This window comes from Rhinolophus sinicus, chromosome 18, assembly GCF_057876585.1.
Source record: "Rhinolophus sinicus isolate RSI-liver-muscle chromosome 18, RSI-T2T, whole genome shotgun sequence".
NCBI classification, from domain to species: domain Eukaryota; kingdom Metazoa; phylum Chordata; class Mammalia; order Chiroptera; family Rhinolophidae; genus Rhinolophus; species Rhinolophus sinicus.
This window is the reverse complement of record NC_142518.1, coordinates 97,480,852-97,508,101: the sequence shown is the minus strand read 5'-3', so window position 1 is coordinate 97,508,101 and position 27,250 is coordinate 97,480,852. Positions and strand designations below refer to the sequence as shown.

Here is a 27,250-nt window from a genome sequence, read left to right as displayed (position 1 = left end):
TAGACACGCTCTCCTCAAGCTAGCAACCTTCAGTTCCAATATTTTTCTGAGAAATGTACAGTATCATGGGGGCGCCTTAGGGAGCGGCTCTGGCCCCAAGCAAACATCTAAAGGGTCCTGACGTCTAATCATTAGTTTAGAATTAATGGAGGGTAGGGCTTCTTCCTTGTCTCTGTCTCCCCCACCTGCCACGCACAGAGGAGGTGGTCAGTAAAAGTTTAATTGAATGACTTGAATGACTTACTGAATGAATGGATGGATGAGTGCTAAACTTCACAGTGATCTATCAGAGATGTTAGAAAGCAGGGTTTATCTATAGATTAAAAGACACTTAAAAAGCATATCAATTAATGCCACATGTGGACCTTGTTAGGATTTTTATTCAAACACAAAAAATGAGACAATTGGGAAACTTGAACATTGATTATTTGATCATCTTATTTGCCCTGCACCATGTTTTTCAAAACATTTTATGTTGTCATCATTTTAAAAACAAGAGATTTTACGTTAAAATCCAGATTTCCAGCTTATTTTGAAAAATGGGAAGATCTGACCACAGACAGGCCCATCTCTTTACTCAGCTATCATGGGCTGGAATTAAGGAGAGATTGCTTCTTTTGGGCATCAGGTCTAGAATAAGTGCCAACTCTTCCACGATGGCTTTTCTGATCACCCCAACAGGAGTAATTTCTCATTCTGCTGAGCCCTTGGAACACATTTTAATTTCTCACCCAGTTCCCAGCACATGCTGCCAGTATTTGTTTTGTTTGTTTGTTTGTTTGTTTATTTTTATTGTTTTTTGGGTTTTTTTTTGCAGACTGCTTATTGCCCTTGCTCCCCCACACCTAGGCGGGAGTAAGGCCTTTAGTGGCTCTAAATACTGAAAAGATTACGGAGGGTGCATTCCCACATGTAATTCCAAATCAAATTTTATTTTTCAAAGTGCTGTTATTTCCAAGTAAGCTGAAGACAAACTTTCTAGATTAAAAAATTTCTCCAACTTTTTGCCCCTTTTTTCTTTCCTTTTTGAAAATTAAAGTTTATTGGGATGACAGTGGTTAGTAACGTTACATAGGTTTCAAGAGTACAATTCTGTAATACATCATCTATATATCACATTGTGTGTTTTCCACCCACAGTTCTCCTTCCATCATCATACATTTGATCCCATTTACCCTCATCTACCACCCTCCTCCCCCTTCTCCAACTTCTTATTTTGAAAAATTTCAAACGCACAGAATAGTTTAAAGAGTAGTAAAATGAACATCTCTGTAACCATTTAGATTCACCAATTTTTAACATTTTGTGATATTTGCTGTTCCTTCCTCTGAACTATTCACCAGTATTTCAGACATTCTGATGCTTTACCCCTAAATTCTTCAGCATTTATTTCTTAAGAAAAATGATATTTTCCTACATGACCAAAATATCATTCTCACACCCAAGAAATTTGACCTTGATACAATAAAATAATCTAATATGCAGTTTGTATTCAAATTTCCCCAATTGTCCCAATAATGAATGCCCCCTATTTTTTTTAAAAAAATCTTGGTCTCTTTAACCTCCTCTGATCTGGAACGCTTCCCTGATGTTTGTTTTTAATCTTTCATGACGTTAACATTTTGAAGCATCCAGGCCCAGTTGTTTTGTAGAATATGCCACAGTCTGCATGTGTCTGAATGTTGCCACATTATTGGATGCATTCAACAACTAACAATAGCTTGAATATTTTCAATATTTTTGCAAGAAATTCCAAAAGTAATGTTGCATTTTTCTAGATTTTCTGTTTATGAAGTTCCAGATAAATTCATCAAAGTGGAATTCGTGTGTGTGTGTGTGTGCGTGTAGAGTATATGCTTTGCTAGCACCCTAATCACATGTGTGCCATATTAATAATCGTGGTTACCATCATATAGCTCATGCAAAGCATTGGTCTCTGTATATAGGAGCTGGGTTTGGGCGCACTAGAATGCCAAACTTTTTCCCCTACTAGTATTAATCTGCATCTTCACCAGAACTTACTGTCTACTCTTTAATATTTGCCAAATCTGTAGGTATAACATGATACCTTGTGGTTTTCCTTTGTATTCTTTTGACTGCTAAAGAGTTTGAGCCTCTTCTGTTTTCCTTTTTTTAGGTTCTTTTATTTATTAATTTTTGCCTTTTTTAAAAACATGTTTTAAAGATTTATAATTTTTTTTGACTTTTATATATTTTAAGTGTGTTTTTCCAGGACCCATTAGCTCCAAGTCAAGTAGTTGTTTCAATCTAGTTGTGGACAGTGGCCCATGTGGGGATCGAACTGGCAACCTTGTTGTTAAGAGCATCGCGCTCTAACCAACTGAGCTAACCAGTCACCCCCTTAATTTTTGCCTTTTAATTTAAAAAAATCATTTATTTTGTCAGTTACAGTTGACATTCAATATTATTTTATATTAATTTCAGGTGTACAGCATAGTGGTTAGACATTTACATAATTTATGCAGTGATTTCCCCCCCCCATTAGTCTGGGGCTCACCTGGCACCATATATAGTTGTTGCAACATTATTGACTACATTCTCTACGCTGTACTTTGCATCTCAGTGACTTGAGCATCTTTTCTTATGTCAATTGGCCATTTGTGTTTTCTCTCCTGTGAAATGCTTGTTTATGCCTTTTGCTCACTTTTTGGAGGTTAGCTCTTTCTTACATATTTTTAGATCTTTATGCATTCTGGATACTAATCACTTATTATGTAGTATATATCTCAACTCATTAGACAGTATCATAAAGCTAAAGCTAAATATATGGATACTGTTGTCAGATGTTTTGCATTCAAATTATAGTTCTGTTACTTATAACTGTGTGACTCTGGATAAATTATGTAACCTTGCTCTGCTTTATTTTTCTCATCTATAAAATGGGGGTGATAATGGCACCAACCTCATAGGATAATAGAGTGATTAAATGAGTTAATAAATGTAACGCAGTTAGAACAGTGCCTGACACATAGTTAGAGTCAATAAGTGTTTGCTGTTATTAGCTTTTACCATTTATAGCTCCCATGTAATTTTGAGACACAGTGGGCTCATCAAAGTGTTTATCCTACAAGTGGTCTCCTGCCCCATTCGGGGGTCTCCTGCACCATATCTACAGTCCCATCCATAAACTGCTCCCTATAGCCGTGCGCCAAACCAAACTAATAATGGGGGTGACTCCACGTTGCACAGACTAGCTTACACATTAAGTGATGCCTGCCCCTCAAAGGTGCATCCGGCCGGTGAAGTTTTTCCTGGTGAATGGGAAAAACATTCTGCAAACTCGAAGGGCCTCCTCCAAAATCTGGAGAGATTAATGCCAGTAAATCCTCTCCCTCACTTTACAGACCCACAAGCATCGTAAAAATAATTCACACAACTTTGAAACCTAACAGTGTCCTGATTTATTCTGCAACAATTTAAGAAAGAGATAGGACCCCTAGCATCTCAAAGGAACCTCTCTCCCAACCTGTCCCTGCGCCTCTTTCCCCAACTTGGGCCTTTCTTTGTGTAGTGTTTCAAAGACTAGCAAACTCGTGATATAAGCGCTCCCAGTAAAAGCTCCCTAAGTGAACGAATGAATGAAGGAAGGAATGTTACTACGTTGCCAGGTAGAAGTGATATGAGGTGAAAAGGAATGTTGCATGGCCAAGCTGCGTGATGATTGGCTGGCCCACAATAGGGTGCGGGGAGAGCGAGGAACGTAGAAGAGGGTTTCTTTAGACAAGGTGGTCTCTGCCCAACTAGTCACGACGTGGCGGGTGGAGAGCAGCGAGGCCCAGTTTGCGGGTCTCAGGTGGGCGGGGCGGCCCCTTCGGGCCCCGCCCTATCCCGCCCACCGGCGCCACGGCCAAGGCCTGAGCAGCGACCGCGCCAGAGCCTGCGCACTGTGGCCGCAGCGCTAGCTGCTCCTCCGGGCTCGTCTGCTCGGAAGATGGCGGAGCGTGCCGGCGCTGGCGGTAGCACATCCCTGAGGGGGCTGAGGGAACGCATGGGTGAGCGGGCGGAGGCTCCTGGGGCGGGGGCAGGGGAGCTCGGGCCGTGTGGGAGGCGGGATCCCCGTAGCCCCCCAAGACCGTTGGAGCGGCGCGACGGGCGGCAGAAAACTTTACTTCGGAGTCTCCTCGAGCCGTCCGTTCCTCCCCTCACCCTCGCTGGAGCCCCATGGGGATGGGGAGCCGTGTTGGGACAGGGACGCGAGGGGAAACGGCCGGCCAGTACCGCCAATGGCTGAAGTCTCGCAGCCAACGGCCCAACTGCCACCGCCAACGGCCGAACCCCCGCGGGCGGGGCGCGACGGAACTAACGGGCGCTGCTTGGGCGGGGGAGGCTGGAACCCCAGACCCAGCGGCCGGACCAGAGCCCAGCCTGCCGTTGGGGGGCGACCGGCGTCCGTGCAACCGCCAGAACAGACGCGCCGCTGCCCGGGATGTCCGGGCACCAGCTGGGACCCCGCGCTCCCTGACCGCCTCTCCCGGCCGGGGGGCAGCCCTTCCAGGCACCGGGTGGTTGGAGTTTTCCCTCTGCCGCGGGCGCTCGCGCTCTAATTCTTTCCCACGGTCGCAATCCTTGCCTCTCCCAGAGGCTTACCTCCGCACCCTCCTGGTCAGGGTGCAATGAGGAAGGAGCCGAAGTTGGGATGAAACTTGGCTCTCTGTTCCTCCACATACGCCTGCTGTAGCATTTGACTTCGCCAAGATGTCACCTTCCCTGGGACGTCTTGCAGACCGTATTGCTGAACTGATTCAGAGTGCTTCTCCTAAATTGGTCCCGTCGCCAAAAAGTCTCCCCTCCCCCCCAAAAAAATAGTTAATTTTGTAAAATTTGGCAGTACATTGCATAGCCCATGAGACTGCTCCAGTACTACGTGAGCAAGATAGTGTTTCTTGCTTGTGGGAGGTTGCTTTTAGCTAGTTCTGGCTAGTTTCCTCCTACATGAACTTAAATAAAACGATCTTACTGGTTTTTATTGAAATCCTTAGAGATTTTTTTCATTCGCAGTTGAAAATTAATTTAGATTGGCTGCGATTGGGAGGCTTTATGTTACTTCAGAATGCTTCGAATCACCTCCCCAAATAAAGTCAGAAGCAAATACACTTTCATCGTTCCTTTGGGAGAAAAGCTCAGTCTCTAGTTTATTTATGGTTCACCTAGAGAGTTTGCAAGAAATTCAGATTGTTTTATTGCTTATTGACACCTAAGTCTTTCTGACATTGGTTTATTTCAGTGATTTAAATTAACCAGCATTCCTGATAACCCCCCAAAACGTTTGTATATTGAACGTTGGAAAAGTATTTAAATTTTTAAAAATTTTATGTAGGATAGTTGCTTGAATTCACAGTATTTCAAACCAACTTGAAAAGCCATTCAAAAAGGCTTAACCCAGAACCATAGCTGACATCCTTGCTGCCCATATCATGTTAGAAATTGAAAACATCACATGCTAGCCCAGAACTGCCCTCATGGTCTCAGCCCTTCATGAAGGGGACAAGGGGACAAAGACTCCCCCTTTGTCCCCTTTGAAATGTTTTGCCACTTTGTGGCACTTGCTTCTTTTTATTCTGTTGTCCAAATAACAGTGAGTAGCACTAAATCTATTAATCTGTAACAATTAGTTTCATAGTATGGTTCTTCTCTGCCCACACAACCATAGCTCTTTTTATAACAATAATAAAACTGTTCAGTCATTTTTTGCAATCTATGCCGTTTCCTACTCATAGAAAATTCTGGTTTATGTGATCAAATATTTCTCATGAGTAGAGAAGAAAGGATCTTGGTGAAGAAAGGTCATGGATAGGTGGGGTTACAGATTTTATGTTGAATTCTGAATGTGATTTCAAGAGCAATATCAGTGGCAGACGATACAGAATTGCCGAATAAGTATGGGAATGAGTATTTATCATTGACATCTCATAAGATTAAGCATTTTAGTGTGATTGTGCTTTGGTGCAGCCGTAGGCAGATTATTACCATTCTTGAACTAGTTGTCATGGAGTGTTCTTTCTGTCTTGCATTTATTTTGTCCTAGTGGAGCAGAGTTCTAGTGACACATGTCGTGTGTGTGTTGAGGAACGGGGGTGGGGGACAGAGAGAAGCAGAGATTTTCCACTGTATTGAAGTCAGTAATGAGCTAAAGTGTTTTATGTCCAAAAGGGGCTTCAAAATTTCAATGACATCTTTTTAAAACCTATTAAGCGTAAAGTATGCCTATTTTTGGTTCATTTCATTCTGAGGCTTTTACTGGGCTGGGTAGGATTATTGATTGTAAGTTTTCCCCTCATAGGAGGAGAATGGTTTTCTTCTTGTAATGTCTTACACTTTTTCTTTAAATTTAGGCCTTTCTTAGCCACAGCATAATAGCACTTTGTTTAAAAAAAAGAATGGTAAATGCTTTATTTAAAAATCATTCCGTTGCTGTATTTTCAAAGTATATTTTAAACCAAAACCCATATATGTAATTTATTTATCGTTGAATCAACTTTGTACATTTGGATCTTAATTCCTTTTTTGTGATATTTTAAATAGAAATAACCTTAGAAAGTAGCTGAAGTGAGAATAATGAACTAACACATATAAAGGTTAAGTGGGTTATATATAGTCTGGTCCTTGATAATTATATAATATTTCAAAGTGTAGTTGCTTCTTAATCTACAATTCAGTCAAGTTCTGGCTTCACCATTACTACCTGTGTGATCCAGGAAAGTTACGTGTAGCTTCAGTCTTATCTGTAAAAAAAGAGAAAAAAAAAGTGGAAAACAATGATATCCAATTTGTAGGATTGTGACGAGAATTTAATGAGGTAATACAAATGAAAAGAACTTCATATATGGTAAAGTGATGTACATTATTTGTTATGGCAATTTTTAGGAAAGTACCATACATATAAATTAAGATTCATAATTCAGTTTTAGTAATAAACTACAAATTTTTGTATTTAATCTCCAAGCAAAGGTAACTTTTAACCTTACTTTGGGATTTAGAATTAGTATAAGAACTACAGAAATACTGTGGTATACTTCTTGCACCTTACTGTTGCTTTAAAATTAATGGTAAATAAATTCCCTCATTCTATGGAGTTGAATAAAACATTCACTCTCTTAAGTCCAGACATAAAGGCTTTCTTCCATTGCATGGATATTTTAAATAATTTTTAGAGCCTGCCCTTTTGGTGAATGTATTTTTTGCCAGTAGGAATTTTGATATAAAGGTCTAAAAATCAGATTTGATATTATATGACCACATTAACCTTTATATGATTTTATATTCCCACCACAGCTAATTCTAAGGTTTCTTCTGTTTAATAAGATCTTTAAATTTGGTAAATTGTACATTTTGAGACAAATTGTTGCCCTTATGGTCAGCTAAATTGTGCCAAAATATAGACTTTCCTTAGGACTTCTAAGCAAGAAAACCAAATGTGCAAAAACAGCTTGTTTGCTCACATAGAAATGTTGCGAGTGGGAGGGGGGATATATAGGAAGGCTTAATTAATTTATAGAGCATAGTTAAGAGTGTTTCTTAATACACTGGTATTCAAATTCAGAGGATTATTGTGGTCTACAAAATTGCCAGTAGTTGAATTATTAAGGAAGCTGGGAAGAGTCTAATCTTCAAATTTAGCTAGGTCATGGATTAGCTGAGCTGTTAGGTCTCTGGGGTAAAAAAAAAAAATCCTTTTTCCCTTTTGAAATGGTGATCCCTGTGGCGCCATTGTGATGTCACTTTCAAGGTTACTTTGTAAAATGACTCCCAGATATCATTCCTCAGCGGCAACTAACATCTCAGAGTCCTTTCATTCTATGAGTACAACGACAGCCCCTCTATTCCCTTAATTATTTTAACTGCCCATCATCAGCTGTTATATTTTCCTTGATATATAAAAACCAGAATTGTATACAGAACCCCCGGATCATATTTCTTGTGCTTTTATACCAGGGTAGAAGAGAGTTTTCAGTGTTATTCTCCAGATTCTTCCTGAAGATGACCATTATTGTGGGGCATTTTAGAAACAGCAATACATGGTATTAAAGGTTTCAGGGAAAACCCTATAATAATGTGTGTGTGTATCATCTAGAATTTTAGTTTTTCTTTCCCTCAAATTGTGCTGCCATTATATTTCACCTTTATTGAAGTTTATTTATTAAATGTAAGTAGTTGGTATACAATGTTAAATTAGTTTCAGGTGTACAGTATAGTAATTTGACATTTATATACCTTACAATGTGATCACCACACTAAGTCAAGTAATCATCTGTCACCATGTAAACTTATCACAATATTATTAACTATATTCCTCATCCCCCAACCCCCTATTGAAGTTTATTTACCACTCTTCTGCCTGCTTATACAAGACATATGTAAGTTCGTATTGTGTAATTTATATTTGCTTGACATTTTTCTACCTAGAACAATACCATCTAATAGGAAATTCCTTGAGTGGTCTTCCACCTTCACTGTGCATTAGAATAGAGCTTTTAGCATCTGCAAAGGCCTGGGCCCCACCACCGGAGAGTGGGGGCAGGGAGGGGCAGGCATTGCTAATTTTTTAAAAGCAATTTAGGAGACTAGTGTGCCACCGGGGTAGAAAGCCTCTGCTAGGTCATTTATAAATGAATGTACTCCTTAATATGGGGCCCTGTCTCTGAAGATCTCACTGTTGACACTTTGCTTCCAAATTAAGATCCATAAATTCCACATCTTTCCTAAATTCTCAATCTATGGCGAAACATTTTTTCCAGTTCCTTGCCAGCTCAGTTTTTCTAGTAGTAGGCGCAGTGTCTTGTCTGAGGCATTTTTGAAAGCTGTTAATCATTAGCACCTACTCATCCACAGACTTGTTCTGCTATTGCCTCTAACAAATCTCGCTGTGTCCACAGATATGCTGGCACATCCACAGCACACACTTTCAATTCTTTGTGAAATTATTGTTGAACATCATGAACTCAGTATGTCTTTTGTTGTGGACCCTGATTAACACCCCATGACTTGTCTTACAGAAGAGATGGTATCCTTTCTCATCAAAAACACAATTGGCTATGCTTTGCCACCCCCGTATTAGCTGTTTGTATTCTTAATATCTAATCCCTTTCCTTTATCTCCCTGTATGTTAGTTGCTGCCGCTCAGGCCATTGCTAAAGAAAGACGGAATCAGAGTGGCTCTAGCTCTCTTCCATCCCAATCCTCAAGTACAAGATCAGCATTTAAACCAGGTATAATTTCTGGAATGCTTTGAAAAATGTCAAAGTGTCATATCATTAACATTTGATACCCTATTAATCTCTGTTCTTTTTTTTTTTAGTAATAGATGGATCTGTGCTTAAAAATGACATAAAGCAAAAATTAGCAAAGGAGCGCAGGGAAGAAATGAGACGACAGCAAGATGGTATATTTTAGACTTTTTTAAGAAAATCAGAATGAATTTTATATTGAGGTTATATGTTTCCAAAGTGGTTTTACTTAATTTTCCCAATCTGTTTATATGATAGATTATACTTTTTATAATATGCATTACATGAGACTAAATGCTTCTACTAAATCAGATCAAGAAGGCCCATGATGTTTGACTAAATTGTTTCATTTTTGAAGTAGTAGTTTCTGTTAGCTTTAATTTTCTGAAAACTAAAGTACGAAAATTTCTTCAACATTTGTAGGAACAAGTAGAATGGGATTTCAGTAGAAATGATACTAAACATGAAAATGAAATTGCTAAGAATCCTAACAGATAAGGTATCTTTCACTGATTGGTATGCTTCTCTAGTGTAACTTTGTATCAATTAGGATGTAAAAGAGTAATCTTTCTACACCTTGAGAGAATGCTTTCTCAACTATGTATTTTTCTCCCCTGGTCTTGTAAATCCACTTACAATGCTAGTGCTTAACTTCATTCAAATGGAATATCAATTACCTTTGTTTTGGTGAGAAGCTGTTTCTTCCGAGCTCTTAGTAGGAGGGTATTTTACAATTGCATAGATGCTCTCCAGGCTTAAGCGAGGGGAAATTTGAATATAGGAAAACAAAGTGTGGTATGTGACTAAGTCCATGAACTGGCATGTTTAATTTGGTCTGTATAGATGAGCCCTTTGACAGAAGTTTCCTAGTAGAAGGAAAAAATATATATATATTCTGGCCATGTATTACTTTTAATTCTTATTTTAAGTATAGCATGTTAAGCTGGTGGGGTTTGACTTTTTAGCTCAAATCAGCAGAAACATCACATGAGCGAAACTATTCTTAATTTGGAAGTTTGGTTCAGACAGGATGAGAGTCATCTATCTAAGCTAATTTAGTTCTCTGGAGTTAAATGAACACCCAGTGAAAATGAGTGTTTAGTGACCATCTCTGTTCACTTATGTAATAAATCCTTAGATATTAGCACAGGTTATTTTTAAGAAAGAGAATGAGATATATTAAGTTTTTCCTTTTGTAATGTGGAAAGCTTAAATATTTTATTGGCTCTTACACACCTTGTATTTGGAATATTTCAGCTAATAAAGAAATACAGCTACTTGAAAAAGAAAGAAAGGCCAAGATCCAGTATGAAAAACAGATGGAAGAAAAACAACGAAAGCTCCGAGAACAAAAAGAAAAAGATGAACAGAGGAGAATATCCGCAGAAGAAAAAAGAAAACAAAAATTACAGGAAGAAAAGGTACATATTTTTCTAGCCTGTTAATCAGATGATACAGTGTGTTGCCTGGGTCTGGAATACTTTTTTTAAGCCCTTCTCTGCCTTTATTTGTCCAACCTGTGGAAAGGGAACCAATCCCATTTCTTCCTTTCTTCTTCCCTGAAACATTAGAGTCTCTTGCCCCTGTCTGGTCAGATCCCGGAAGTTTAGACCCACTGGCTGAGGTTAAAGGAACCTTGCAGATCCAGGAAGAGAGAGCCCTGTCCACCTTCAGGATGTGGCACGCGGGGTGCCTGAGGCGTGGGGTTTGCTCTGAGTGGCTCTCTCTCCTACGAAAAAGCTTTCAGTGTTGGCCCAATTCCTAATACTCACAGACCCACCGTCTGGTCCTCCTTGACAGTCCCCCATCTGACAGGCTCACTTCTCACAGCTCCTCTAATTGCGTGACTGAGTCCCAGACTTTGAGTCCCAGCCAAATGCGGGGCACTGCTCTCCCTTCCACATTCTCCTGGCCTCCTCTTGTGTGCACTCACTCTCTCCTCCCTCTTCCTCGCCCTCCTGTTCCTCACGTTCTCTTCTTTCTTGGTGTTGTTTTGTGGCCCACTGCTCTCTTTTCCTTTCCGGACTCTTTGTTGGTGTTTGGCACTCTCTTGGTATGAGTCGCTCCCTTTGTGATGCCCTCTCTTCGGTCCCTTCTGTCCCTCTTCAGTCAGTTTGCCTTTATTGCATCTGGCTACCTGTCTCATTCTGTATGATTCTGACACCAAATTTTTCACCTGTAGGTCATTCCACTACTTTACTCTGATTATCCTTGACTCTTTCTTCTGAATCCAGCACATTCTGTGTGACACAATTCTCTTTCTTGCTGGCATTCTCTAGACTCCAGTATCCCTAAATAAATTTTAGTTTGTGTTCTGGTTCTCTGACTCTGGTCTTTTTGTGCCTGAGGTGCCTCACTTTTCTTTTTGCTTTCTTTGTTTTATCTTCTTTCTTTTTCTCTCCCCATCTTTGAACTTTCTGCCTGTTCTCTCAGTACGTGTGTTTTTATCTTTCTCTCTTTTTTTTCTGTTGCTCTAATTTTTAAATTTCTTTTTCTCTCTTTTCTCTTTGGTTCCATTCCTCCCCACGAGACTTCTTCTCTGTGTTTTTCTCTGCTGCTCACTTTTCCTCCTGCCTGGTGCACACAGTTGCTCTGGCACATGCCTCAGCCCCAGCTCCTACCTCCATCTGTGGATCTTCCTTATTCTAGGACTGCCCTGTGACATTACCTCCCCATCCATTATCCAGTACCACTTTTTCTGTCCTTTTGAACCTTTTTCCTTTCTTTTTTAATTTTTTTAAATTGGAGAATATTGGGGAACAGTGTGTTTCTCCAGGGCCCATCAGCTCCAAGTCGTTGCCCTTCAATCTAGCTGTGGAGGGCGCAGCTCAGCTCCAAGTCCAGTTGCCATTTTCATTGTTCAGTTGCAGGGGCCACAGCGCACCATCCCATGAGGGAATTGAACCGGGAACCTTGTTGTTGAGTGCTCACCCTCTAACCAACTGAGCCATCCGGGTGCCACTCCGGCAGCTCACTGTCTTCAATTTAGTTGTGGAGGGCGCAGCCCATCATCCCATGTGGGAATCAAACCGGGAACCTTGTTGTTGAGAGCTTGCGCTCTAACCAACTGAGCCATCCGGCCACCGCCTGAACCTTTTTCTATGGTTGTTTATGTCTGTCTTTTTTCACAAGTTCAGTATTTGATGGACTCTCAGAATTTCTGTCACTCTCCATTTTCCTCTGTGAAACATCACCTTAATTTATGTTAAATAGAATGAGAGAGAGAGAGAGAGAAAGAGAGAGAGAACTAAGACAGAAAACCAAAGAAAGCAAAACAAAACTGTGTGTGCAAAGTGGGGGAGGGTCCCTGGAGCAGAGAGATACTCCTAGGGACTGAGAGAAAAAAATACCATCTTAGAGAAAGAGGAATCCGAGACACAGAATGCAGCAAAATGATACTGCAGACAGAAAGGAAGCCAGAGACGTGGCAGGAGAAGAAGCAGAAAGACAAAGAGAAAAGGCCTAGAGAGCTGGGAAGTCCCAGCAGAGCAGGGGCCATGGGACACTAAGGCTGGGGCAGGGAGGTGGGGGGCTACAGTGGGAGATACATCTGAGCCACAGATGCTGGAAGGAACCTCGGAGCACAGAGGGTCAGTGCATTTAAAAACAGCGGTATAGAATTCTTAGGAATCAGAAATATTTTATAATACAAAATTAATCTCTGTCTTTAGTCTTTCTAGGTTTCTAAGTAATTTAGAACAACTTTCTGTTAGAAAATATAATTTTTTAATTAAAGTTTATTGGGGTGACAATGTTAGTAAGGTTACATAGGTTTCAGGTGTACAATTCTGTAATACATCATCTATATATCACATTGTACATTCACCACCCAGAGTCAGTTCTCCTTCCAGAAAATACAATTTTAAAATATTACCTACTGTTAGATAAATTTTATTTTAAGAATTACAATTGCTATTCTCCGCAGAGGATATGGATGATTCCATTTTCCTGGTGTGTTTACCCTCATCGCCCTCAGAGAAACAGAGAACCGGTGGGGACATTGTAAGGATGATGTTGCTAAGAAACGGGCGTTGTCAAGGAAAAATAGAAAACCTTCTGGCCCTGAAGTTGATTTGCTTACCTGAGTATAGCCTATGGTATGCTACAGCACAGGGATGAAAAATATCTAAGAAAAGAAAACCACCTCATTTCTGGAAGTGGAGTTGTTTTGCCATAGTGTGACATTCACGTTTGTATAGCTGTTATCCTGAGCAGTTTAAATTGAAGTTGAGGTCAAGACAAACACATGGATTATTTTTTTAAAAACTGTATTAGTTAACACCAGAATTTAAGATGTTATAAGTGTGGGTATAATAGATGACCCTGGAATAGATTTCACTTCTATGTGTGTTAGTTGACTTTTTTCCTGCCTCATTCTAAAAAGAATTTCAGGTATATTTTAAAAAATACATACCATACCAGATGATAAATGCTTGAGGAAGTCAAGCAGAGGGGGACATTAAAGTAGGAAAGTAATAAAACTTAAGGTATTATTAGCAAACACAAAAGTGGACCACTCAGTCTTTATATAGTTGCTAGAAATAGGCTACAAATTTGGTTCTAAATATCCTAATGATATAAGCAGAGGGAGGTACGGTCAGTTCCTCGATTCTGATTCATAAGATTAAAACCTAGTTATTCAGGAGAAGCACTGATAACTGAAACATCTCTGTTTTTTTAAATTTTATTGGGGAATATTGGGGAACAGTGTGTCTCTCCAGGGTCCATCAGCTCCAAGTCGTCGTCCTTCAATCTAGTTGTGGATGGCACAGCTCAGCTCCCAGTCCAGTCGCCGTTTTCAATCTTTAGTTGCAGGGGGCGCAGCCCACCATCCCATGTGGGAGTTGAACCAGCAACCTTGTTGTTGAGAGCTCGCGCTCTAACAAACTGAGCCATCCGGCCGCCCCTCCAGAAGCTCAGCGACAGCTCGTTGTCTTCTATCTAGTTGTGGAGGGCGCAGCTCACTGACGCATGTGGGAATGGTACCGGCAACCCTGTTGTTCAGAGCTGGTGCTCTAACCAACTGAGCTATCAGGCTACCCCAACATGTATCTATTTTTTAACTTTTACCTGATACAAAAGATTTTTTGCCTGATGTAAAAATTTGATGATGGTGTTGTTTTGTAACCCACATATCAAAATTATACTAACCACTATAAGGAGTATCTAAAAATTGTTGGGAATATATTTTAAATAGGAAAGATTCAAAGCTGTTCTCTGTCGTACTTTGGAGCGGAGTAACACTGTTGATCAACGCCAAAAAAGATGGTCTTGGGAAGGCTCGATGACAGTGACCTCCGAAAGTAAAACTGGTAATTAATATAGCTATTAAAGTTCATTCATGCTCGTATTTAAATGCTGGTTATTAATATGAGGTTGTTTTTACAACAACGTTTTGAGTTTTGCATCTTAAATGAAAGTCCTGCCATGTATTCTTTGGTAGGTACAGTTTTTCACCCGTGTTATGAGATTGCAAAAGAAACAGGTGAAAATTTTAAAATTTTATTTTATCCAGTATATCCGAAATCTTACCATTTAAACTTATAATCAGTATAAAAATGATTAATAATAAGCTTTATAAATGCATATTTTAAAAATAAATTAAATCTGCCTTATTTACAATTGATGTGCTGTAAATTTTCCTGTATATGGATATATTTCTATACAATTTCATAAAACATAAGTTAAATATATATATAGCTTTTTAAGGAATGACTGACAGTGAACATTGTGTACCTAATTAATGCATGTTTATGCTCCATGGAACTACATCATGAACTCATGTTGTTTCAGCTAATGATGCTTTCTTAAAATATGAGTACAGTAAATGTTATCTTTTCTCAGTTAAGAAACGATCTGTATCTACTGAAAAACTCGAACAGGAGACTTCTGGTTTACACAAACAAACAACTGTGTCATCTGCAGGTCTTCAGAATTCTGTTGCCAAAAGTGAGTAGTTATATCACGTATTCCGCTGAATTTCAAATCAATGAAATTAGTTCTTTATATGTATTTTTATAGTATCACTTATTATTTTAGATTGTGGAACATTTAGATTTCTTTCAGAAGAGCACCACATTGTTTTACAGTAGGTGGAGTGGTCATTAACATTTCGTATTTTCAATATACCAATATAAATGTCAATATATGTATATACAGTGGTACCTTGGTTTTTGAATGTCTCCGTTGACGAACATTTTGGTTTATGAACACTGTAAACCCGGAAGTAAATGCTTCGGTTTTCGAACATGACTCAGAAGTCGAACATGTCACATGGCTTCCGCTGAGTGCAAGATCCTGAGGCCTAACTGTCGGCTGTTTTCCAACGTTTCAGAACTCATGCATTACGTTAGAAAACCGAGGTACCACTGTATATAAAATCAATATATAAGTATCAATATAAATCCTCATTTTGTGGTTTGTGTATTAATCATATCACATGGGTTTGTTGGGCTCAGGTAGCCCAAACCAAAACATATTTTGACCAAAAGATATTGCCATTAAATGGCACAATAATTTATTTTAAAATTAATTCATATTCTTTCTAACCTATGAATGAAATAGTTTTTTCTAGGGACTAGTTAAACTAGTTGTTCAATTTTCATTAAGTTTCTTGAATATTACCTCATTTAAGGAAAATAATAGCATATATGTAACAGTGGACATATTGATCTGCTTCACATATTTGTTATTCACAACCTTGCAAAATTGACAGGCAAGTATAATTACCTTTCTGGTTTTGTAGTTAAGATCCCAATGAAGTTACCTACTATGGATACTTCAAATACCTTTTGCTCTTGGTGTTTGCCCTTTTAATTAGTGTTCCTTATTTAAAAAAATTGTTAACTCAATGTGTGTCAGTAACCATTTCTGGCTTGTAACACATGGTGCTTCTCTCACTGATAATTGAAATGGATTAGGTAACCATACCCATCAATCAAAAAAAATCCTTTTTCTTTCTGGAGATGAAAATAGAACTGATCTTGGCAGGAAAAAGACATGGCCAACATTCCACAGCATTCCCTCAAACTTAGCTATTAAAAAGAAGAAATACAATTTTTGTGCTTTATGGACTGAGAAAAAAGGAATAATTATAGTTTGAATTTAAAAAGTGTATTTTTTTTTATTATTTTTTTTTTAGTATTAGGTGCCTTGACATTTTTTTGGAGCAATGCTGATTGCTATAAAATTCCAGTAGAGCAAAAGATTCTGGATCTCATTTAAATTATAATTAATTGTAGCAGTGGTTAACTTAGTGGGAAAGATTTCCATTTTTTTCTAAATATTATAGTTTCAATATGTTGAAATTATTTTTGTTTTGCTCATACTGCATTATGTTATTTGTGCTTTTAGGACTCATACAATTTCCAATGATGAGCTTGCAAGGTCTTTTGTCAGTCTGGGTGCATCACATTTTCTCTTGTAATGGTCTCATAAAAGTTGATCCACTTACCATTGTTGTCCTCAATATGATTTCCCAAAGCACTTTTATGTATAGCCCAGGTCCATTCATAGATTAATATAGGAAGATTTTCTCTAGCACCTTGCTTTTATCGTATAATAAAATTAATTTTTTTCCACCAACTCAGTCCTTTAGAAAAATTAGATAATATTTGTTGCAATGACATGTTTATATACTTTCATTTTAATATATCTTAATATTTTCACAAGTCTTGACTATGTTTTACTATCTAATTGCTTTGAGGAATTAGCAAAGATTTTTCCAGAGGGACAATACATTTTTTAATATAATGAGCAAACACTAGTATGATTGCATTAATGTCTACTCGCCATATTAATGATACTTGTAAAGAGACCGGACAGGTGATGACTTTCAAGGTAATGATTGGTTGTTGCACTAAAGGAGCAATTCCAAGTAACTCTTTAAATGATTTCTTTACTAGTTTTTAATACAAGAAGGTATGTGTCAAAGATACTTTGTGAAATAATTTGCTTAAAGGTACCGTATCTTGCACACCCAGACATGATAAATGTTGTAATTAATGATTTCAGGAAAAGTAAAATTAATATTGGCAGTGGCTTGCCTTTGTAAAATCCCTTCAAATTGAAATGAAACCTGTTCAACCTGGAGAGATGAGCATTTCAGACCCAAATGAAGTTCATAATTTAACCTGTAATATTTTTAAATAACCCTATTTTAAGTCTTAGCTGATTCAAATAGTCTATTTTTCTTCTCATTACTGACTCATAATAACTGTTTGTACCATTTTGTCATTTCTTGTAGTATGATCATAAAGGATGTGTGATTTAATCACCTGATTAAATCAATTACACCTCTGTAGTTCATGATGCTGGATTATATTATCAATTCAAGAATTTTCAAATGACGATAGATTGTCAATATGCACTTTAATTTGCAGGTCCCCAAAAAAGAAGTTATTCTTTAAAAAGACATTGTTTAATATTTTGAACCAGAATATTTCAAGTGAAATGGAGATGTATCTACACAAAACAGATTATTTCCCCTATTAATGGTTTGGGTTGCTAACACTGTACATCTATACCATATGTTAATGATCATTTTTGTTTAAAAAAATACTAGTTACAACTAAAGTGTAAGTTACTTTAATAATAGATGTCATTGATTGTGTCTAAAATAAAAGGTTGTATACGTCTAATTTGGGAACTTTGATGTTGTCAGGTAGTAACAGACATTTTCCCTCTTAATTTTTACCATTTTTCTAAATAATTTTCAGATAACTTAAAAGAGAAAACTAGTTTTAAGTTTGGGGATGTAGAATCTCTACATAATATTTGGAATTTAAAGACATTTTTACAAGTAAGTGCAGAGAAGATGGAGAATGTTTGAAAAAAGGAGTGGCTCGCTTCTGAAATAATATATTTAAACAGTTTGTAAAAAATAATATTCCTTTGCCCTTGATCTCCAGAAAAAACAGAAAAGAGGATAAACTCACCTTTGAATAGAAGAAATAGCAAACAGCATTCACCTACGGAAACAGAACCAGTGGAAAGAGAATCAGGTGGTTAGTTATTTCTAAGTACCAATCTTAACTAGTGGTTTAAAAGAGATATATATGTCAACATTCAGTTGCTTGAAAAGTCATTCCTAAAATTGAAAGCCAAAATATCCCTTATTTAACTAAAAGTGCTTTGGTGCCATGCTTATTTGGGTGAAGCCAGAAGAGTCTCTTTAAATGAAATAATTCTGCCATCATCTGAGCAAGTGGTCTTTAATGAAGCTGACAAACTAGATGACAGGTGTTGGAAGAGATAGATTTGTAACAGAGGACTTGATTCGCTTCAGTCATTTCATCGATTTGTATTTCGAAGTTCTAAATTACTGGCCACATTTGGAACTTCAAAGCTTTGCTCTGTTGCTTCATAGCATCACCCCACATCTGTCCTTTGTTCATGTTTTCCTTGCTGATGATTGCACACAGAATTTTGCAGTTTTTACTGAAGTACTTCACTTAAGGTAATTTCTTTCTGACACTTTTCCCACTAACTTTTCCCTGTCAGACATGATTGTTGCTTTGAACCATTCACTTACAGAAGACTCTCCACTTCATTGATTTGGGTCACATCCTATTACAACAAATGTCATTGTCACAGGGATCTTTATGACCATAAAAACTTATTGGAGCTAAATATTTACAACAAGATTTCACTTTTAGCAAAAGAATTATGTCAGTCCCTTAGAGCTTTTGGCAATGGACTTGACCAGTATGACCATCGGTGGCACATATCTGTAGGAATCCATGTCAAAGTTGTTATGTCATGTACAATTTCTTTTTCTATATGTGGGTTCCTCCATAGAGACTCCATCCATTGCATATGGTCTGTTAAATATATTACCTAGATTCCTTCATTGGGGTTATTGTGGTTTGTTGGGGCCTTTCCACCTTTATCCAGGTATTCTCTTCCCTAACAATACAGTCTGGTCAGGTGGCAGCATTCACTAGTTATGTATGTGTTATTCTCATTGCCTCTGTTTATTGGCTGAGAAAGTTATTTGCAGCAGCTCACATTGATCTTTATTTCCAATATTTTTGAGGCCTCAAATTGAATCCTTTTTGTCTGTTCTCATCATTTAGTTCAGCACCTGTACACCGATGTTTGGGAGAATGATTTAATCATGCGCCTGATCGCCCCAACAAAAGCATCAATAGCCAGGAGCAAAAGTGCTGCTTCATTGTCAGTCCCTGGAAAAGTATCTCCTGCAGGTAACAGGCATGGTAGAAAGCTGGAAAGTGTTAGTTTTTGCACTTAAAGAGTAGGTTGTATCACTTAATTCATTGCAGTAATGCATGAATATAATTTGAATCAATAGTTTTCCAAATGAGTGATTTTACCCAACATTTTATGTTGCATATTTATTTTATGACTTCTAGCATGGTAGAGCAGTTATCTGGGTAATATCATAGGTGATATACAGGATGAGATAGGCAATTTTGGTGGTTAAATTTTTAAGCTCTATGAGTTTCTTGACCTGTACTTAAATGTGTCACAGTACTGTAAAAAGTACTGGATTTTAAAAGTATAGAAAAACTTAATATCAAAGGAGAAAGTTTCCTACTCCACCTTCCTTTTTTCCCTAAAATATGGAAGAATAATATTGAGCTGTTCTTTAGCTTTTAATTAAGAACATATTGTTAGTAAAATAAAACAAATCTTCAGGGTTTTGTGGATTTTCTCATTTATAGTTTACATATAGTGTTAGACATGCCTGTAGGTACTTAGAAGTCCTCAGTAATGGAGAGCTCTAATGCACTCTTACCATCATTTGTTTTCCCTTTTTTTCTCTCCACTTTTTCCTTTCCAGAATATATCTCACTCCTTTGGATTTTTTTCTGTCAATATTCATATGATTAGTAAAATAAATCAAAATGCTCTCGTAGGCTTTCTGGTAGTGCAGTTTTACTTCTGTCGGTTTGAATCCCTGACTTTGTTTATGCCCAGTTATATGTATGTCAGACTATTTTCTGCCAGTCTCCCTGTAATCTATTGTAAGATATTTATAATTACTTTCATTTTAGTTTTTTTAATTCAAGTTTATTGGGGTGACAATTGTTAGTAAAGTTACATAGATTTCAGGTGTACAATTCTGTATTACATCACCTATAAATCACATTGTGTGTTCACCACCCAGAGTCAGTTCTCTTTCCATCACCATATGTTTGACATTTTAGTTTAATGTATTACTCCCATCAAAATACTTAATATTTTGTCTTAAATTTCTATAGTTAAAAGAAATCTAGTTATTATACTTACTATATTTTCTGTAGCACAAGCTGTCAGTGTTAAATAATGTAAATATTTAGGCACATACAGATATGTGAATAAAATGCTTTCTCCACCAAAGGTGAGGGACTAAAAAATAACAATTTAGTCAAATTTTTAAATTCTTAAGTAGTCAGTCTTTGGTAATTTGTTCTTTTTTATTATTTGATGAGATCGTCTAAAAATGTGCCACCCATATTTAAAGATAATATGACAAGTTTACCAAATCTTAAGAAGCCAGCACCAAATACCCTTTTTAAAATGTTTATTTTCTTTATTATATAAGCAATAAATATTTAGTGTAGAAAATTTTAAATATAATTTCCTATTATTACAATACCCACTGACCACTGATAAATGAATATTTTTCTTTTGTGTTCATATTTTTTTTTCATGAAATGGGATCATGTCCTGCTTTTCTTTAAACTTAATATATAATATTTTTTTGTACATAAGTTGCATATTATTACCCTTAATGACTGCCTTAGTGTAGTCCATATTTTCTGTTAAATACTTGGATTATATTTTCAATTGTTCCAGTATTATAAACAATGCTATAATAAGTAACTTGGCACATTTTCATTTATTTATCCGATTTTTTTTGCTAAGGATAAATCTGAAAGTTAAATTGCTGCAACAAAGAATATGTACTTTTTAAAATGGCTTTTGATAACATTATTGCCAAAATGCCCTCCGAGGAGGAGCATATGCAAATCCACACTCCCACCAGCAGTTTATAAAGTTGCCTGGTTCCCAACACTGGTACTAAGTATTATCATTTTTTTTCCATGTATTAGGCAAAAAACATTTAGATTGTTAAAGCTTTTGAGGAGATTGCGGAGATCCAGCCCATTGTGATTAATGTCTTATTACAGTTTTTTAAATTAAGTTTATTGGGGTGACATTGGTTAATAAGATTATTTCAAGTGTACATTTCTATAATACATCATCTGTATATTGCATTGTATTCTCATCACCCAAAGTTTAGTCTCTTTCTTTTACCATATACTTGGCCCCCTTTATTTACCCTTTTATACCCCTCTCCTCCGTTACCCTTTGGTAACCACCATACTGTTGCCTGTGTCAGTGAGTTTTTTTGTTTCTTTGTTACTTTCTCTTTTATATCCCACATATGAGTGAAATAATATGGTCCTTGACCTTTTCTGTTTGACTATTCCGCATAGCATGGTATTCTCCAGATCCATCCATGTTTCCGCAAATGTATAATTTTTAGTATGGGAGAGAAAATGCTCTGTTTTACATTATATTCTTAAACAATCATGTACAGAGTATCTTACATTATCACCAGTAATGGTAAGTTCTCTGGCCTTGGTGAAGTTGTTTAGATTACTTTTAAAAAGTGTTGAAGATCTTGTAATTTTCTGTGAAAATCATTCTTAACTATATATAGTGTGATTAAAATAGAAATGGCTTATTGCGAACATCAAATTTGGAGAAACATCTTAAGGATCATCTGCAGTGGATTATTGCTTTCCCAATGTCTCTATTGGTGGTGGTGTTTCTGAAATACCAATTTCGCTGTGCTTCTGTTCTGTGTCTGATTCATGGCACTAAACACATCTGTGTTGTATGTAATCCCTGTCGTGTCCTAATAAACACAGTCTCTCTCTCCTCTCTCTCTCTGTTTTTATGCTGTTTCATTGTGCATTTCTGTCTTGTCAGATTTCTAACTATGGAATTTCATTCTCTCTCATTCACCCACAGGCATCCACAACCCTATAATACGGTATATAAACATGCCCTTGCTTAGCCGTAATGGTGATGAATTGAAGAATACCCCAGTGCCTCGCAAGTCAACAGTAGCAGTGCCTCCCCAGGAGAAAGTAGAAACACCCCTCAAGGTGAGCCTAGAAGCATCCCCTGGGCCAAGCGTGGAAGGGTCCCCCGGGCCAAGTGTGGAAGGGCCCCCCAGGCCGAGCGTGGAAGGCACCCCCGGGCCGAGCGTGGAAGAGCCCCCCGGGCCAAGTGTGGAAGGGCTCCCTGGGCCGAGCATGGAAGCAGCCCTTGAGGTGAGCGTGGAAGCGCCCCCCAAGGTAAACGTGGAAGAAGCCCCTGGGCTGAGCGAGGAAACGCTCCCTGAGAGTGTGGAAACATCACCTGAGGGGAGCGATGATGTATCCCTCGTGAGTGTGGATCCATCCCCCGAGGTGAGCACGGACTCATCTCTCGACTCAAGCGTGGACCCATCCCCTGAGGTGAGCACGGACTCATCTGCTGAGGTGGGCATGGAAGTGTCATCATCTGAGGCAAATGTGGACGGGTTCCATGAGCCTAGCATGGAAGCGTTTTATGAGGCGAGCATGGAAACAATCCCTGAGGAGAGCACAGAAGTTTCCCCTAAGGAGAGTGTGGAAGCGTCCCCTGAGTCATCTCCCAAGTCATCCCCCGATGTGAGCGTGGAAACATCTTCTGAGGTGAAAGTGAGAAACATTCCACAGGTTTGTCAAATGCCTTTTATTGACCAACCTTCTATTAAAATCTGTATATTTAATTTTGTATAGCTTGTGTGGTAGGTCCCATTTCCAATACAAACAACTTATTCATAGCATTCTGCAATAAAAATAAAATAGGCTAAGTCATTTTAATGATTTAAAATTATCTGATACTCATTGTACCAGAATTTTCTCCAAAGCTGAGTTATTAATTTTTAGTAGAAGGGAGAAAATGTAGCAGTTTATATGAACTACGCTTCTAAACTCTGAAGAGAATTTTATTGAGAAATATTGCAAACCCTTCATTAGGATTTAGAAATAGAATTAGATTTTGAAGTAAAATATTTCTTTCAAATTAATTATTTCTTTGACCTGCTTAAATTGTGTATTATGAATTGTTAGCCTGGAAGAACGTATTTTTTGTACCTGAATTTCATGCATGAAAGGAAAATTGGGAGTTGAAGGAGCTATAATTGTGTATTATTCAGAACGTTTTCTCTTAAAAAGAAAAGCCAGCTTCAGTAAGGTAAATGCTAGTAATTTCTTATCTGATTGTATTGCTCTGTTCAGAGATCACAAATGGACATACAGGCCTCAAACCGTGTTACTGAGACGCAACCGTCATCACACTTACCGTGTTATAAATGGCCATCTTCTGCAAGTGGATGGCGTCCACCCTCTCCTGTCAGTGCTAAGTAAGTAGCTTATTTGCAGCTGTTCCTGATATGTGTTTTACCAGGATAAATTTTACATCAGTGTTTCATAATTGAAATAATGCAGTATGCATGGTAATGTAAATGTAAAGAAAAAACCTTTAATAGACAAAGGACTTACCTTTGTCTATTATAAAATATTATGGTCTCATATTTTATGAAATAGTGCACTAAAAATTAATTGGCACATATTTATTACAAAACCATATCAGACTTCCCCCATTAACTATTACTTCTTCTCAGCAGGCAAATCCAAAAGAATCGGTCCCCATCGCTTTCACCGGTCATGTCAAAACAATCAACACAATGTTCTCTTTCAAGTAAAATAATTCCTGATCAGGGTACTGAGTTTACACAAAGTGCATTAGGTATTATTGGAAAGAAAAAAGAGGCTGTTTCTAAAACCACTAAAAGCTCTGAGGCTGTGACCCGAAAGCATATGACCTATGATGGTAAGTTTCTTCACTGAGACGTTAATATTTTGGCAACACAGAAAATGTTAAGGTATGGGAATGGTCAACTTCTCTTTATTCCGTAATTCAGAGACTTTAGGGAACGAACTCTCTTTTAGGTAAAGAGAATTTAAACACTGGCATAGTGTTTACTTGTCATCATCAGAGCTTTTTACCCCCACTCCCTTGTTTTGAAAAATTCATTTTTGGAACTGATGTTAAAAGTACCAGTTGAATGGTATATCGGTTTAGGGGATCCCTACGGGCCCTTCCAGCAATGATAGTGGATGGTTCTATGAATGGCCCTAAGCTATTTTTCATCCTTGGAGAGAGCACATGTGGCCATTTGTGGCTGAGTGGGCTTCCATCAGGAGCTATATGTAGGTCAGATGCCGTACATAGGCCATAACGTGTGGCAGTATGTGGGTACCTGAAAGTACCATATTGGTATTTTGTCTGTCATATGTGTTCTTAGTAATATCCATGGACATTATATAATTTTAAATACTCTGGGGAATTTTGCTTTTGAAAGAATTCCACAATGAATTCTTTGTAACAGGAACAATATTTTAAATTATTCATTCCTGATGGCTTAAAATCCTCATTTTCATATGTGGTTTATTTAAAATAAAGAAATTAGTCACATGGACTAAAATATTATAATATGCCTTCATGTGATCATCTTATTTTGCTGATAGTCTTGGTTTCTTTGGTTATCTACAGTTAGCCATTTTATGATCAACCAAATATTGTAATACACTTATCAATGGTTAGCTAAACAAAAATTATTTACTAAAAATGCTGCACAAAATTTAAACTGTATGCTGGATATATTTTTGTTTAGTCGAGTATTTAAGATTTGTGCACTTCCTTTGTACCACATATAAGCTTGTTTTCCTCTATTTCAGTATAACTTAATCTTTTTCCCCATAAGATCAGTTTAGTCAGGCATCTCAAAACCACTAAACCAAAGTAGGAGGGAGGAGTACATTATTTCATTTTGGAAAAAGTAGTTGTTAAAAAGAAACAAACTACTTCTGTTGTTGAGGGGGGGACATTGTGGTTTTAAACAAAATCTGTTATATATAATCATTTATAGATTGCTTTTTATACATTTTAGACCATGTACATATTGTTTGTTTTTTATGTTGTTGGTTGTCTTACACCTCTTTGTTGAACTGAGAGGCACTAAGTTGCCTAAACTAACTATTTCACATGTTAATTTAACCTAGAGTCTGGTAATAAAAGTACACAAGGGACTATGAATGCCAAGGAGGCAACAAAAATTTTGGCAGAAAAACGACGCCTTGCTCGTGAACAAAGAGAGAAGGAAGAAAGACTACAAAAAGAAATGGAGCAAAGGTTGGCACTAAATCATCCTTTCTATACTGAGAATCTTGATCGGGGCCCAAAGTTTGAAAGTCAGAACTTATCCTCAAATTAAATTTGTTATAAATTCTCAAAGAGTAGTTGACTTTCTTCAGAAATGAGTCACTCAGTGCCTTCTAAACAAATCTGGGAAGCATGTCAAACAGAAAAGACACTGGTATGTAGATGGGTATAGGTCCCTTTCGTGTTCATGTGTTATGTGCCCTGAAGGTATGCTATCAAGATGCATAAAGAGACCCTAACTCCTGTCAGGTTCCTGGCTCAGCGGTAGCACCTCCGTGATCACACAAGCCCTTTGCTGTTGGCATTCCCTGGTGTCAGCCCCTATCTTTATTCCAAAGGTCTTTTGTAACTTTAGAATTTGTAGAAGTAAAAAGTATACTTCCTCATGTTTTACTAAGGGTGCTTTCCAGTGACCTTTGGGATACCTGAATCTCTTCAGTTGTTGCTGGAAGGGTTTCCTGTGGGCAGCAAATCTCATGTACAGTTGTATGCATTCTAACTTGATCCAAAGGTTTCTTGATCCTCCATCTTTTTCTTTTTTCTGAAAAGGTTTTATTACACACAGAGGTGATAGGGCTTGGTCCTCCTTGACTGCTGCCTTCCTCATGGCTGCAAGGACATTGCTCAGCTCCTCTCTCTTCCTCTTGGCATGGATGTGTGTCTCCGCCCTTTTCTTAATGAACTTCAGGGCCACTTGTCCTTAGACACCTTGAGCAGCCCCATGGCATGCCACTCAGAGGGGCAAAGCCACACACACACACCTCTCGGATCATGTCCTGCATGAACTTGGTATGCTTGGTGAGGCGCCCGTGGCGGCGGCTATGTCTTGGCTTGCTCACGTGCCTGGTCATCTCGTGGCCCTTGTTGAGGCCCATGGCCATGGGGTAGTGCAGAGCCATGGCTGCTGCTCCTCAATGGCTGCTGTGGGTTATCTCTTGATTCTCCATCGTAAGGCCAATTTGAGTCGGGGCCCTATCATGTAAACCTCTGTCCACTGCCTGCAAACAATAACTGTAGTCTTCACTTTGATTTAACTATTAAGTGTTTTTTGAAATACAGTCACATGTTTTTCATATACTTTATATGAAACCTTTGGATCAAGTTTGGGAGAAAGGAGGAGAAGGGGATATTGTGAATAGCAAAAAACTATAATTTGAAGAATATGATTCTTTGCTTCATGTAAACAGAACTTATTTAGCATTTTAAAAGCCCTGAATTAAAAGCCCTGAATTTAAAAGGTCATTGTGGACTGGGCTTTCTCCTCTGGGTACTACCAGACCCTCCTCTAAATTATCCGTATCACACTCCCGTGTGAGATGGGGTGTGAGCATGTGTAAGTAAGGCTTTTTGGAGAGTCCCACATGTCTAAAATGGTTAAAAAGAAGTGATTCATTCTCTCTCTCTCTCTCTCTCTCTCTCTCTCTCTCTCTCTCTCTCTCTTTCTCTCTTTCTGTCTCTGTCTCTGTCTCTCTCTCATGTTTTAAAATGTACAGTAGCCCACCACACGATAGAAATCTTTTTCTACTCCCAAGTGCTAGTTTCCCCCATATAAAAAGGGTGAAAATGTGCAAATCTTGTATATTAATAACACAGAAAATGTAGTGAATCTGCTGTAAATATAAATTGTGCTTATTGCAAGCTACATATATATATATATATATATATATATATATATATATATATATATATATATATATATATATATATATATATATATGGTAGCGACCAAGACA

At 37.8% G+C, this 27,250-nt stretch overlaps 1 protein-coding gene across 9 annotated transcripts in view; it reads left to right on the top strand.

Moving 5' to 3' along the window:
• Positions 1–3,854: 3,854 nt before the first annotated feature.
• The window catches only part of MAP7D3 (MAP7 domain containing 3), a 30,415-nt gene continuing 7,019 nt past the window's right edge, over positions 3,855–27,250 (top strand). The window contains exons 1-12 of one of the 9 annotated variants that reach the window (XM_019714694.3): positions 3,855–4,013; positions 9,129–9,227; positions 9,317–9,400; positions 10,503–10,666; positions 14,443–14,557; positions 15,090–15,194; positions 18,155–18,250; positions 19,322–19,450; positions 22,233–22,966; positions 23,531–23,655; positions 23,917–24,125; positions 25,358–25,487. In XM_019714694.3, the coding sequence (XP_019570253.2) occupies positions 3,953–4,013; positions 9,129–9,227; positions 9,317–9,400; positions 10,503–10,666; positions 14,443–14,557; positions 15,090–15,194; positions 18,155–18,250; positions 19,322–19,450; positions 22,233–22,966; positions 23,531–23,655; positions 23,917–24,125; positions 25,358–25,487 (2,051 nt within the window). In that variant the 5' untranslated portion in view covers positions 3,855–3,952. The remainder of the gene's footprint in view (positions 4,014–9,128; positions 9,228–9,316; positions 9,401–10,502; positions 10,667–14,442; positions 14,558–15,089; positions 15,195–18,154; positions 18,251–19,321; positions 19,451–22,232; positions 22,967–23,530; positions 23,656–23,916; positions 24,126–25,357; positions 25,488–27,250) is intronic. The other 8 variants (XM_019714696.3, XM_019714697.3, XM_019714698.3 and 5 more) reach the window with 8 other exon arrangements.